This window comes from Musa acuminata, chromosome BXJ1-6 (assembly GCF_036884655.1).
Source record: "Musa acuminata AAA Group cultivar baxijiao chromosome BXJ1-6, Cavendish_Baxijiao_AAA, whole genome shotgun sequence".
NCBI classification, from domain to species: domain Eukaryota; kingdom Viridiplantae; phylum Streptophyta; class Magnoliopsida; order Zingiberales; family Musaceae; genus Musa; species Musa acuminata.
In genome coordinates, this window is record NC_088332.1 from 38,362,408 (window position 1) to 38,376,361 (window position 13,954).

General features: G+C 35.5%; 2 protein-coding genes across 3 annotated transcripts; one reads left to right on the plus strand and one right to left on the minus strand.

Moving 5' to 3' along the window:
* Positions 1–966: 966 nt before the first annotated feature.
* LOC103989107 (NAD-dependent protein deacylase SRT2) lies at positions 967–10,961 on the minus strand. 2 transcript variants are annotated; one of them, XM_009407867.3, is made up of 11 exons: positions 10,808–10,961; positions 9,425–9,467; positions 9,066–9,318; positions 8,886–8,951; positions 8,756–8,801; positions 5,894–6,054; positions 5,679–5,808; positions 4,308–4,472; positions 3,073–3,200; positions 1,392–1,491; positions 967–1,314 (listed from the first exon to the last, which is right to left on the minus strand). In XM_009407867.3, exons 1-11 carry the CDS (start codon positions 10,850–10,852, stop codon positions 1,261–1,263), a joined length of 1,191 nt encoding a protein of 396 aa, XP_009406142.2. In that variant the 5' UTR covers positions 10,853–10,961; the 3' UTR covers positions 967–1,260. The 2 variants fall into 2 exon arrangements, with proteins under 2 accessions (XP_009406142.2, XP_009406143.2); XM_009407868.3 differs by having other exon boundaries at positions 9,421–9,467.
* A 231-nt stretch (positions 10,962–11,192) lies between these two features.
* LOC135676851 (DNA-directed RNA polymerase subunit 10-like protein) lies at positions 11,193–13,749 on the plus strand. The gene is made up of 4 exons (XM_065188499.1): positions 11,193–11,348; positions 11,537–11,595; positions 13,343–13,437; positions 13,535–13,749. Exons 1-4 carry the CDS (start codon positions 11,313–11,315, stop codon positions 13,555–13,557), a joined length of 213 nt encoding a protein of 70 aa, XP_065044571.1. The 5' UTR covers positions 11,193–11,312; the 3' UTR covers positions 13,558–13,749.
* Positions 13,750–13,954: the final 205 nt, after the last annotated feature.

The following is a 13,954-nucleotide window of genomic DNA, read 5'->3' on the forward strand; positions in this document are numbered from 1 at the left end:
ATAATCACTATTGGACGTGAAGGAGCCGATCAAACCCAAATGGGACAGCCATCCGATCAATATTTTGGTCATTGGGTCGAATGGTGAGATTGTAATTTTATTTTTCTAATTAACATAATTTAATTATATAAAGAGAAAATTTGATTTTTTAGTATTTTTAAATAAATATCATGATTTTATTTTATTTTTCTCCAACAATATCTCTAATTTGAAAAATACTCGAATCCTTCTTCAAAAAAATTTTCACCTGTTATAATATTTTAGCTACTAAAACAAAAAAAAACCTAAAAATATTATAAATGAACCAAACCAAATCAAAATATATTTGATATAAATAAACTCATAACCTCAATCAAATTAATTATAAGCTTAAAAATAAGATATTGTAATCATCTATATAAGCAATGACGATCGAAAAGACACAATATGATATCACATATTATGTTTTTTAATAATATTTAAAGTATTTTTAATAGTATTTTCAGTACCTCAATGAAACATCATAAACGTAATCAACCCAATGATAATACTGTAACAATTTAACACTGGTGAAAAAAAAACAGATGAAAAAATTTGATAGAAAATTTCTAAGAGATATTTTAGGTATTTTTTAAATTAAAGATACTATTTGAAAAATAAAATAAAAGAATGATACCTTTTAAAAAATACTCAAAATATGAGTATTTTTTAAAAAATACTTAAAAAGGAACAAATATATTTATCATATTATAAAAAACATATCAAAATAATCAAATATGACGATACGGATGAGAGCGAGGATATACTGATGAGAATGTAATAAGTGTAATAAGTTTTTCTTTCTTTTTTTGAATTGAGGGTTTATTTTTTTCGACAAAAAAAATGGCATATACAAACCAAAAATCTTACCTGATTTTATATCAATTTTGAACTTAAATATATGTTTATCAGAATTAAGTAATGCAATATTCCTGGAAACAACAACCGGGACAAAGTTGTTCCATCAACATGGAATTAAATTGGAGTACAACAAACCAACAAAAACAGTTGTGGCTATTTATAAGTACTTTCTATCTCCATGATTCATTTTTTCAAGAACCAAATAATTTGTCAGGCTGTTGTTTCAGAGACTAGATATATAAATTAAGATTACAGGTCTTGGGGTGCAGTGGATATTGGAAAAAGCTGCATCAACTTATGCTTGTTCACTGTCATACTCATCCAAGGATTCTCTGGAGTGTCTTATACTGATAGGAGCTAGTAATCATTGAATTCACATCTTCAATTGATGCTGGGTATAGCAAGGCAACCCATCTCAAGTACTCTGGGAAGAATCTGAAAAGTAGCCGATGAACAGTTAACAGACATACCATGAGGCAGTAAAGTTTTAAGCAGAATCACAAGAAACCAACCTCCCCACATCTCGCGTTGATTTTTAAGGACACAAACTCATCACACCTTGTCTTGCCTATGTTGATAACTGCAACAGCAGCATTTGCTTCATAAGCAGCTCTGTTAAGTAAAAGAAAGCAAACCAATCAAATTAGAATCTTCAGCAATGATAGAGAGGGCAAAAAATGAAAGATAAACTCCTTTGCAAGAGAGTAGCTTTCAAGTTTCAGTTTCAAACTTATGTCTACATTCACCAATTCAACAATCTGCAAATTTCCCGAGTATGAAACTTTGAATTTCCTCTGATGAGTAGCAAAGAAAATGCCTTTGTGATTGTGGCACATTCACATTGCCATCACAATAATAAGAACAAGATTTAGTACTTGATACACTGGAGTTTAGTGAATTCCATGTTACATGCAGTTTAAGGAAGAGTCTAGCTCAAGACACTGGAGTTGATGCTTAATAAATGCTTCTTTCTAGCTGTAATGTTTTATGTGATCAAATTACACTCTACATTCTACATGATGAGAAAAGCAACTTGTGCTCCAGAAAAGACATGATTCAACAGAATCTAATCGAACGGAGGGAGGTGCTATTCATCAGCTACCCAAAGCTTCAAGAAATTACGTTTACCAGATAACACTCGATAGAATAGATGATAAAACAATTTATCATGTGTTTACCAGATAACACTTGATAAATTGTGTCTAGTGCCAGTACAAGCAGCATACACATCATAGGCATCACTGTCAGCAACACAGGAATTGCAGATATGCATGTCCTGTTACTGATGTCTCAAATGAAGCAATGTAAATCCAGATAATTCCAGGATAGTGCAAGTAATTTATATGCTACAGGTGATAGCCTCTGGAGAAAAAGTGCTTCCTCTTTTTTGAGTCCTCCCATAAAACTGTGGAACCTACTTCATCAATCCAACACTATGCATTATAACAAAACTTGCAAATAAACTGTCATCAGTTTTCATTGGCGGACAGAATATTCCATGAAGATTTCATCCTTTTATGAATAATCTAAAGCTTCATTGGTTAAAAATCCACTGCATTATCAACTATACCTATTTTCTCCTATTCATTCTACACCATCACCACCCTACTTCCCATTATAATCACCTCCATCAAGCCTATTACCACTTGTCTCTTTTTCTACCACCACCACCATGTCTCAATCACAATACTTACCATATTGCAATGCCCCCTACTCTGTCCACCTACCTCAAACACTCACTCTACCACAATCATCACCATGCCAACTTTTACATTTCCACAATAAATTGTGTCAACAACCACAGGAGACGATGAAGAAGACCAAAAAATAAAAAAGATGGAGAGAGAAGAGACTATGCCGTTGTAGCCTATAGTCTTAAAAAAATAATGAAAAGATTAAAATTTATGGAATATTCCAAGTTTTGATAATAATTGAAACATGGGTTATTTGCAAATTTCATGAAAATGCACAATGTCAATTCGCAAAATGTTGATAAGGTATAGAATTTTTGTAATCATGCCATAAAATGGGGGTTACATGTAAAACACTACATATGGAACTGTTTACTTCCTCAGTTAAAGTAAGTCAAGAAAGCAAATCAAGTATCCATATAATACATCCACAAATTCAAGGTGCTGACAAAGGAATACAACTGAGCAAGAAAGTAAGCCAATGATGTCTTTATTCATATACCTCACGATCCTGAAAGCAGACATGGTCATCACTGATGAACCAATGACTAAAAAACCATCACATTCTCTTGCAGTTTCTTTAGCCTTTTCAGCTCTGTCTTTGGGAACATTATCACCAAAAAAGACAACCTTCATAGTTCAAAAGAAAAGAAAAAAAAATCAAAGGCAAAAAAAATATTGCACCGACTATGGTACATTTAGCAATTCAGTTATGCAATAGCATTATGAAGATAAAATCTATCCAATAAAATACACAGGTGCATTATTATGACTTAACATAGAGATTTTCAGAGAATAGAGCACACATCCTCAAGGACGTCACAGTACAGTCGAAGAAAACTTTTGCTTCCATGGAAGAACAGTTGCAAAACAGTTGAATGAAAGAATACAAATTTTAACAATTACATTGGAAGGAAAATACCTACGTTGCCATAAAAATTATAGGCAATAGAATATTTTGGCATCTACAGTTTATTTTCACATGAATTACAAACACAATGAAATGTTACATTAAAGGACATGTCAATGTTGTGCTAGTATTCCCACTGTCCCAAAAATCAGGAGCCTCATGCACTGGGTACACCCTTTTGTATAAACTCATGAATCCATATTCTAAAGTTATACATATCCATATGCCCGCAAGTTGATCACTTATAATACTTTCACTATACTGAATATTAAACAAAATAACAACAATAAAAGTGGCTCTTTTAGTGATTCCAAGAGTTCTTGTGAACTTAACATCCAATATTTCACATTCTACCAAACATTACAGCATAATCATATCATGTTTTCTCAGATTATTCTTCTATTTATTCTTTTATCTCCACTCTATCTCCTTGCAAAATTGGACACTTGGATACATTTCCATATCAAGTTCTCATGTCCATGCCTATGAACAACTGCAACTACCATCAATAATTATTTTATGCTGATATTCAAAGCCAAATATTGTGACTGAAGCAACAAGAAATATTGATTGGTTTATCTTAGCTACATTTCCTTCTACTCGACCTTCATAATAGCTAACAATGGAATGATCAATCTCAATGTGACTAAAACAGGCACAAACTGTACAAGTAACATAAACAATCTCAGAACAAAAATGAGTGGTCAAATGTCATGTTTGCTTAGTTCTCTAAGTGTGCTCAGACATGGACAAGGCCAATAATAGATCGTAATTGAGCATGTGTAAAGTAGAATGGGTAGTTATCCTATACTGTGTAACACGCTCACATCAGGTTTTAATATTCCACCACATTGCTGGCAGTTTGGAATTTCAAAATCCTCCTCCCAGAACTTGGCATCTATCTCAATGTCAGCATCAGGCCGTTGCTGCATGCCAAAACTCTTGTTGGAGCCAGGATCTCCACATTCCAGACTTTCGATTGCTGCAGCCCACTGTAACAGATTATAGTCAATCATACATTACCAGCACATTATACAACGATGCATACAAGAATAAAAATGCCTAAATTTCTTTTTTCCATTTTATCTTTTAAATGAAATATTTTTCTTCAAAATATGTGTCAACTGTAATTCAAACAAGTTGCTAAATATCAGATACATTTCAGAAACTCAATGGATTAAGCAAGGAACTCCTTTTTGTCCAGACCAGTCCATACTGACCAGTTTACTGGTCCGAGCATGAACCATTACGTGGATTAAGCAAGGCTCACCCATTTCGGGTGGTCTCATCCACCATATTAAAAAGAAAAAAAAAAACTTTGCATGCCTCCTCCTTGAAGTCCATCCCCATTTGTGAGCCTTAACCTGTGGAGTCCACCACCACCTACCTTGCCACAGCCCACCATGTGCTGTTGACCAGGTATTCTCCAACTCTTCTCCTCCTCCTCTTCCTCCTCTTTTTTCTTTCTTTTCCTCCACCATCTCTTCTTCCTTCCTCTTCCTCTTTCTTCCTCCTATTCCTCCACAGCCTCTTCTTCTTCCTTTGTCTTCTCCTTTTTCTTTTCGGTCCATACTGGTGTATTAGTTCATTGGTCAGGCATGGACTTGTACAAGCGTCCAATATGCAATTGTGATCCTTGGACATAAGTACAACACTATGATGCAAATATAACCTAATCTAAATCATATCATTCAAAATTTTATTGCACCCATTTAGGTCTTAAACTATCATAATTAAACCATCTTGAAAAAAACAAAAGGGGCAACTTTGCATAAAAGTGGATTTATGGCAACAATTGATTACATCTTTGACTCATCCATCAGAAAATCACTTCTTTATCCCAAGAGACATCATCTTCAAGTCAAAATCCAAATCAAGTCCAAACTAAACCCTAAAGAGAAGTCATGCCCTACTCGTATCAGGAGATAGATCTATTCAAATTGAAAATATTTTTTTTGTCATCATTTTTATCATGTACTTAGAAATATGTACGTATTCTATAGATCATTTTTATCTGCACAAAGATAAAAATATGCATATATTAAATTTATCATGTACTACTATGGTCTTTTCAGTATGTGTAGTCTATAGAGAGACTCTAACATGTAAACTTAACAGTGCAACACTAAACCTTTTCAAATAGAATTTCAAGTTCCCCTTGTTCTTTCAATAATATGATTTAGTTGCAAATAACACACCTTTGGATTAAGGGCCTTCACCCTGTCTTGAAACGAATCTCGGTTAATGGAATTGCCACACTTTAAGCATACTACAGAATAGACAGCTCCATGCAATTCAAGCGGGTCACTACCGGCACGATGATGCAACCTGAAAAATATGATTGTACTACCAGTAATTCTGACCTAAAAGAACAATAGTATATTTTATAGAACAAAGGAGCCAAACATCCTACCTATCCACATTTTGGGTGACCATATAATTAATTCGACCAAACTTCTCCAATGATGCTAAAGCACGATGAGCTGCATTCGGCTGTGCAGCAAGGAATCTTCTCCATCCAGCATAGCTCCTGGCCCAGTATCTCCTCCGAGCACGGCTTGAGCGAACAAACTCCTAATTACAATGTTTCATCATTATAAGACAGCAGTGTGATAAATCAATGATGGGTCACTTGTGAATTGAAGATATTAATTGGTCAAAATCCTATTCACCCAGAGACGGGAAAAAGGGACCTTAAAGAGTTGGGTTCGCACTGAAAGGAGACTCTTCAAAAACGATTACTCATAAAGTTTTATTTGCTGAAATTGTTCTAAAGAATAGAAGATGTCTAGATTGTAAATTGGTTTTCAAAATAGGCTATTTGCACTTTTCTAACATCCAATTCTACAATGTACAACATTGATCTGACATTCAAATATTTGACCATCCTCATCTTTAAATTGGTCTATCAAGCAAAAGGATATGGAATCTGCTTCCTCTGTATAGTTCTGTCAAATGAGCAACAAGGAGTCAGGATCTGCTTCATTGGTATAGTTCTCCTTACAAGTCGTTGATTGAATCAATCAGAAATACTTGACAACAAAAAGACAGTATTGGCTCATGTAATCTTTACTACACCCTACTAATACAGTTAAAGGTATCTGCTGTCAGCTGCAATTAGCATTATCTATCAGAGAAGCACAAAGCAACAAGGAACACCATCACTGGTACTGTTGGAAGCTTCTTGAAAACTAATCATTTCCAGAAGTCCAGAAAAGTGTAACATTAAAATGATAATAATATTTAGAATTTACACCACCATGTGCCAATGTAGGAGTTCACAGTGGCATCACATTGCACTGTATTTTAATTTCAGAAGAGAACAAGATAACATGACACTAAATACAAGTACACTGACAATAATTCCAATCACTCAATTTTGTATAGAATAAGAGCCTCAGAACTAAACATTTGCTAAATGCAAAACAGAATGAGTAGTTATAGATACTACACCAAATTACCCAAACTACAAAAGGGAAAATATCCTGAAAAACTATATAGTGTGTGTCATAGTTGGAATGTTCTCGAAAATTTCTATGCATTTTCTCCTCCAACAGGGGCAACCAAGTAGTGGAAGGACAAGTCTACAATTCCATAGAGGAGCAATCTGTATACAAACTTGGAGAGCCTCATGATTCATGATCTTAGATGATGACAAACACCTAGTCAAACAGTAAGAAAGAAGATGTTTGTACATGATATATGATATCCTGAATATTGATTGACTGCTAGTTAACATGTTTTGATATTATATCTTCAGGTTGGTTATTGACAAGAACTCATTAAATTTATTGCTCAAACTCATATAACAAGCTAAAAGATTCTTTTGCTGCTCAGCCTAGCGCCTCAAGTGTTGTACAAGGATATGCTGTAATAACCCATTGCCTTCTAGGTGGAATTGTCACAACATAGATGTTCCTCTTAGCACAGTTGGATAATGGATATGATGATTAAGAGGCATTATGTCAATAAGATTTTTGAGGTTTAGACAAGGCTTAGCTCAGCACACCAATGAAGTTTTCTTGATTTTGATTTTATTTGAAATATGCTGCTTCCTAATGAAGTTTTCTTGCAACAAGCAATTAACAATAATTCATTGTAGACAACCCTCTTGTTATTAAGTATGTAAACATTCAAGTTCTTTAAAAAGATAAACACATTCCATAACTTGATAAAACAAAATCTTGCTTTTGCAGGTCAAACTTCTTATCTGTCATCTGAAGCCTTCGATTTGTTAAATGGCATGTCACATGACTTTTGACACCTTTTATTCATACTAGCCCATTAGCATATAAACATCTGAACATATGCATAGTGCCTTCTACTTCTAATAGGCCATGAACCATGAACCCGATCAGAATCATTTTCAACGAATCCATAATAAGTGATCCAATTTTTTTCATCAGGTCCGGGTGAAAAACATTTAATCTATAAACCTAAAAAATATAGAAATGCATTTCCCTCTTGGATCTCAACCACCTCGACCTGCCCAGCAGCCATTCTATTACATAATAAATCTGATGAAAAAATATGAGTGGGTTGAGCTTAACGTTGCTTTAAGGATCATTTAAAGTGCAGCAATTCAAGCATAAGGCAACTCAACCTGACTCTTTTGCATCAGTTTAATGTCAACAATAGAGATACGTTTCAAAGCAGTCTCAAATTTTTGAGCTGACACAATTAGGGAACCAGTTGCAGATATTACAGATTTTGTCAAGGACCTTAGTGACTGATAAATATGTGACTATTAATGTATGAGAAAGCAATTTCCCGGATATGGCATCATCAATCTTTCCTTTGTGATGTAAGAATGTTTGCAGCCATTTCAAGAGAAGTAGAATGAAAAGAATCAAATACATCAAAAAGAGATATTGTAATGCCCTAAATTACATGTCTATTATTCATTTAACGCATCTTATCATCTAAAACCATCATAGGTAAACAAACTATTTCTGCAAATTTGGCTTCAAGGTGCTGAGATTTCATGACGAAAGAAATGTGCTTTGCAGGTGCCATATAGAGTAAAAAGGAATACAGTGTCTTCCATCAATTAACATGATTTTTATGAAAGCTAAAGTCTTTGCAAACTTGGTTATTGGTTCTTCATCGCTTTAACATTGATAGGAAATAACATGCTTACACAACTCAGATGCAGTTAGAGATAGGATACATGTTGCCATAAAATAGAACTGTAAAAAGCCAACGAATCTTCATACTCAAAAGGTAAAGCCCTGAGACATTAGAGATAGAGAATAACATAGCAAAGTCGAATCACCTGATGAGTAATTGGCTTAAATCCAGTACTATAAGCTCCATTTGGGCTGTCATAAAAACAATTCTTTAGCTCGTAAAAAAGAGGTTATATTTAGCCTTGAAAATAGAAAGATGAAATCTGAGACATGCACCTTCTGTAATCAGGAATCCCCGATTCTGTGCTTATTCCTGCTCCAGTCAAAACCACAAGCTTGTGGCTGAGACAAATTAACAAACGTAGACTTAATGGCACAATATCCTTGAAGCAAACTAGTTCTGAAACTTTAATCTGATTCCCAATCATTAAAAACACGTTAAAAGGTTCAATATACCTCCTATCAATAAATTGATACAGAAGGTTGACATCTTTAACACTTGGAGGATCAGAATCAGGAACTATCTTCCTGTCGTTCAAATTTTTGAAGTGCGATCCATTTTGTTCCCTCGGTGTGGATTCATAAGTCGAATAACTGCTTTTAGCCAGCAATTGATGCATGCAGCATTTCAAGACAAGGCCCCTCCTTCTATTGCAAAATAGTCCACATGTCAACCTTGTCTGAACAGTTAACATGTGAAGGCGAGACCCTAACAGAGGATAACCAGTAAGTTAACTTGAGATCATGATGTGAGAGTATTGCCCTTGGAGAGACACCACCAAGTAACAAGTTAAACAGGTAATAAGCTGACCTGCCTTCGGATATGGATCCAAGAACTTCTCTAAGTCTTTCAACAAGCTGCAAATTTTGCAAAGGAGAAAATCTGTTAGAGGAAATCAAAGATTCACTTAACACTATAAAAGGTTACTTTTTCCCCTCTTACAAAGGGCTTGAGAAAATTAACATAGGCAAGATGAGAAGAAACAAGATGGGATTAATACTAAAATGAAATAGAATAAAGTAAAAAAAGAAAAAAAAACTGCTAACCTCACGGGAATAAGTCTTTAATATATTCCAAGTTCAACAAATAAATAGATATAGCAAATCTAGAATATAGGTTGCCTTCATGGATTTTTCAGAAACCAGTGTTTAAGTAACAAGCCACAATTATAACGTCACAATTTAAGTGGCAAGGCACAAGTTTTCTTATTTAAATGGTATGGATTATACAGCACAATTCAAAATTAAGAAGACTCCACAAAACATTTTTAAAGGAGTTCTAAAAATAACCATTAACCAGACATTACTCCTGAAAAGGAGGTGCAGTGTTCCTGATTAATACAAGTCTAGTGGAAGAAGGATTCTTTTGAAAACTTGAGGGACTACATGACAGAAAAAAGGAAAATTTCTCAAACTAATAAATGAAGTAGCATACCTGAAAAAAGAGAGTGAGACACCAGAATGCAACACTAAGCTCGATGGGACAATTGAAGCCAAAGAGGATGTAAAAGGAAATTCAAACGGTAAAAGGATATATTGAAAGCAACACTGTGACGAGATTCCACAAAAGCGAAAATAATCGTGAAGTGATCACCAAAAGTTAAACTAATTCTCAGATAAGACATGAGCGAACTTGCCAAATCCAGCAGGCCTTTTTAACCCATTATCTCTTAGTTCATTCTGTAGCGCGCATTCCGAGCCAGAAAACCTCAAGCACTAATATCTCAACAAACAAGTGACTAAAATCAACTCATATTACTATCAGGATTGTCTTATTCTATCTCCGGTTCACTCTTTCTCAAATCCCTCCGGGAAATCGACGCAGCAGGAAGAACGGACCTTTTCTCTTAGTTCTTTCTGTAGCGCGCATTCCGAGCCAAAAAAACCTCAAGCACTAATATCTCAACAAACAACTGACTAAAACCAACCCATACTACTATCAGGATTGTCTTATTCTGTCTCCGATTCACTCTTTCTCAAATGCCTCCGGGAAATCGACGCGGTAGGAAGAACGGATCTTTTCTACGAATTCTTCCTACTCCTACAAGGCCACCGCCACCGATCGAGAAGCAGTGAGATCACCTTCAGGGACGACATTCCAAAATCGAGACCTTTATACGGAATAATTCGCTCCCAAAATCTCGTATTTCTAAGAATTCACACAAATGATCTGAAGTGGGAAAGAGCAGGGAGCTTACAACAACCGAAGGGCGAGAGGTCGCCATGGTCATCGCGATCGCCATGGCAGGGAGCGAGTGATCGTGAACAACTCGGGCGGAGGCGGGGAAATTGAGGCGAAGCCGTAAAGAGCGGGGGCCGTCGGAAGACGACCACGTAGCCGCCTTCCCTACCGTTTGCTTCTTTGGCGTACGCCACAGAGAAGAGTAATAGATTTCTCTACCCATCAATTAATTACCCAAGTTAATACTCGTGTGGTGGTTGGGAAGATACCATTAAATACACGTGGGAGCCACTTGCTGGGCGTCCAAAGGTACATACAAGGCTCGTAGAAAAAAATAAGAGAAGGATAGAAGGGTCTTTTGACGAGAGTTGGGATCCTCTCCAAGATTTTTGAGTATTATATGAGCATAATATAACCACCATATGGTATCTTGGAGAGGATCCCACTCCAGTTCCTAAGTCTACACGCCCTTCCCTTCGAGTCCCGGAGTCGGCGAGCGAAGAAAGGAAAGACGAAGGGAGATGATCATCCCTGTGCGCTGCTTCACCTGCGGCAAGGTTTCTTCCTTCTCCCCTTCACGCTCTTGTTGATGTTGTCTATTCTTATGATTGCTCTGGCGATTCGCGTCCGTCGCCCGATCAATCTAGGGTTTTTGTTCTGTGCGTTTTTCTTTCGTTTCCTCCTTTTTTGTGTTCTTTCCTGCTAGGTTTGATGTTTTGGGGCTGTTCTTTGGATCTTGGTTTAGGTCATTGGCAACAAATGGGACACGTATCTCGACCTTCTCCAGGCGGATTACACTGAGGGGTAAGGATAGTCTGATCGATGTTTTCTTTGGTAGTTTGCTTTTTTTTGCTTTATTAATTTTTTTTATCAAGATAGTTTTCTTTTTTCTAATTTAAAGGGATCGGGTGATCACTCGCTCATCATCACTTTGATCATTTAGTTTTACTCTATGAACAATATCTTCATCAATCTCTCCAGCAGGTTCAATAATCTCCATCTTGTTGAATAATCGAATCAAGATAACTAAAACTTTTCCTTATTGGAACTTCTTGTCCATTTATCTTACCACATCCTTAGTTCTTCCTGTAGTATTACTAAAATGTTTTCACTTGATCTAAATTTTCTTGGATTTATTGGTGGGTTTTGATATGAGTTCTTTCAATTATTTGATATGCTTTTACTGTTTGAATAATGATTGTTGTATTTTCGACATTGCTCAACACATTCCAAGTTGTGTCAATCATGGATGGACCATGAGGGGCAATATTAATTCGTATGACACAGGATCTATTTCGCTTCAAAGGTTTTTGCAGACTGTTGTGCTGTGAAACAATAGTCAATAAGGTTGTTAATGGATCAATTTGACAGCTTCATAAGGTGATGGGATATGACCCTCTTATTTATCAGGGCTTCATTTAATCAAGAATATTAGAAAAATCCTTCCAAACTATTAGAAAATAACTATATATATATATATATATATATATATATATATATATATATATATATATATATAGTTATAACCAAGGGGACTTGTGGGGAAAAATCTTCCTTTTATAATAATTGTGTCGCTCTCCAAAATTCCATTGACTTCCAATGCCATTTCTCATATTAAACTGCTTGTCTAACTTATACTATAATCATATTAGACTAGTAGTACTTCTGTACTCCATATAGATATAAGATAGGAGTAACTATGAAGAATAATGAGGAAAATACATCGAAAGATAATAGATAGTCCTACAAGTATAAATTGCAAAAGTGTCTCAATTATCCCTATCATTTCCTAAATCAATTGGGAGTGAGTTGAGAAGGCTTTGACCACTTGGCTTCGATTGCATAAATAACAAGTGAGATTGATTCAAAGGTGAAGCCAAAAGGCAATCAATTATGGAAGATTAATACGAAATTACTAAATCTAGTGGTGTACTTCAATCTTATTGAATTTGGATTCAAGAGAAAGAAATTTTGGAGCTTTAATAATTCATCTAGAACATCGTTTCTATATTACCTGTCACTAATGGGTCAAATAAACCTTTATGGATTAAATGTGAGAATTTTGTGAACCATCAAGCACTGTTTCTTTCTGTCAAGCCTTCTTAATGCTGTGTGGTCATCAACTCTGATGTGTGGCCATAACCAACGTAACTCAGCATATGAGATTTCTGTCAGGCTTTCTTGATTTTGTTAAATTTTGGTTTCATGCATCCTGTTCTTCATGCCACTGCATTTTCACAATTAATTGTTAGGTATTATTACTTGTCCAGTCACATCTGAATCCACCATATGTAATACCACCAACATGGTTTACAGGGCACATACAGAAGCGAACATGACATATGCTGACATTTATATTAATGTTGACCATGTAGTAAATCACATGCATGTGAGTATTGTTTACCTTGCTATTTCCATATGTTGGTGTTCTTCATTGAGTTGCATAGCATCTCTACATATTAAGTGATCCCACAAGTTGTACATGTCCATTTCACATTCTTGTGCCCATTGTGGTTCATCGGATAATGGTTGGTAAATGATGAATCTATAGGGATGCTTTGGATGCTCTGGGCTTGGTCCGCTATTGCTGTAGGCGAATGCTTATGACTCATGTTGACCTTATTGAGAAGTTACTGAACTACAACAGTAAGCTCTTTCGAATCCATTACCTTCCATGTGGATTACATTTGACTCATTTACTTGACACACGTGTTAACTTGTATGTTAATTTGTCCTCTAACAGCTCTCGAGAAGACTGATAGTTAAGGAGATGATATGGTGGAAAAGAGTATGATTCCGATCCGGGCGTCACGTAATTTTGTTTGATGTGTTGGGCATTATGAATAACATTCTGTAGTGTTTTTATTGTAATTCATTCTTATGAGAATTACAAGTAAGATGGATTTCTAAGTTGTCCAGAATATTACCTGTTGAAAGTCTTTTAAGTTTGGTTTGCAATTGCTGCTTGGTCTAGAAATCATTTTTGTTTGTGTGAAGAGAAGGATTACATCAGCAACTTGATAAGTATGTGAACCATCAAAAACATATGCAAACTGTTCCCCAAGTAAATGCTCAACATGATGATGATGATTATATAGTTTTCAGTCATTTGCAACAGCAAGTCATTCTGCTTCAGCAACCAACAGATGCTGGTGGGCATGCT

Coding starts and splice junctions, on each gene's coding strand:
- LOC103989107 (XM_009407867.3), bottom strand. CDS start 10,852: ATGGCGATCGCGATGACCATGGCGACCTCTCGCCCTTCGGTTGTT. Junction 9,468..10,807: donor CCTCTCGCCCTTCGGTTGTT/GTAAGCTCCCTG, acceptor CAAAATTTGCAG/CTTGTTGAAAGACTTAGAGA. Junction 9,319..9,424: donor TCTTGGATCCATATCCGAAG/GCAGGTCAGCTT, acceptor ATCCTCTGTTAG/GGTCTCGCCTTCACATGTTA.
- LOC135676851 (XM_065188499.1), top strand. CDS start 11,313: ATGATCATCCCTGTGCGCTGCTTCACCTGCGGCAAG. Junction 11,596..13,342: donor CAGGCGGATTACACTGAGGG/GTAAGGATAGTC, acceptor ATGAATCTATAG/GGATGCTTTGGATGCTCTGG. Junction 13,438..13,534: donor GAAGTTACTGAACTACAACA/GTAAGCTCTTTC, acceptor GTCCTCTAACAG/CTCTCGAGAAGACTGATAGT.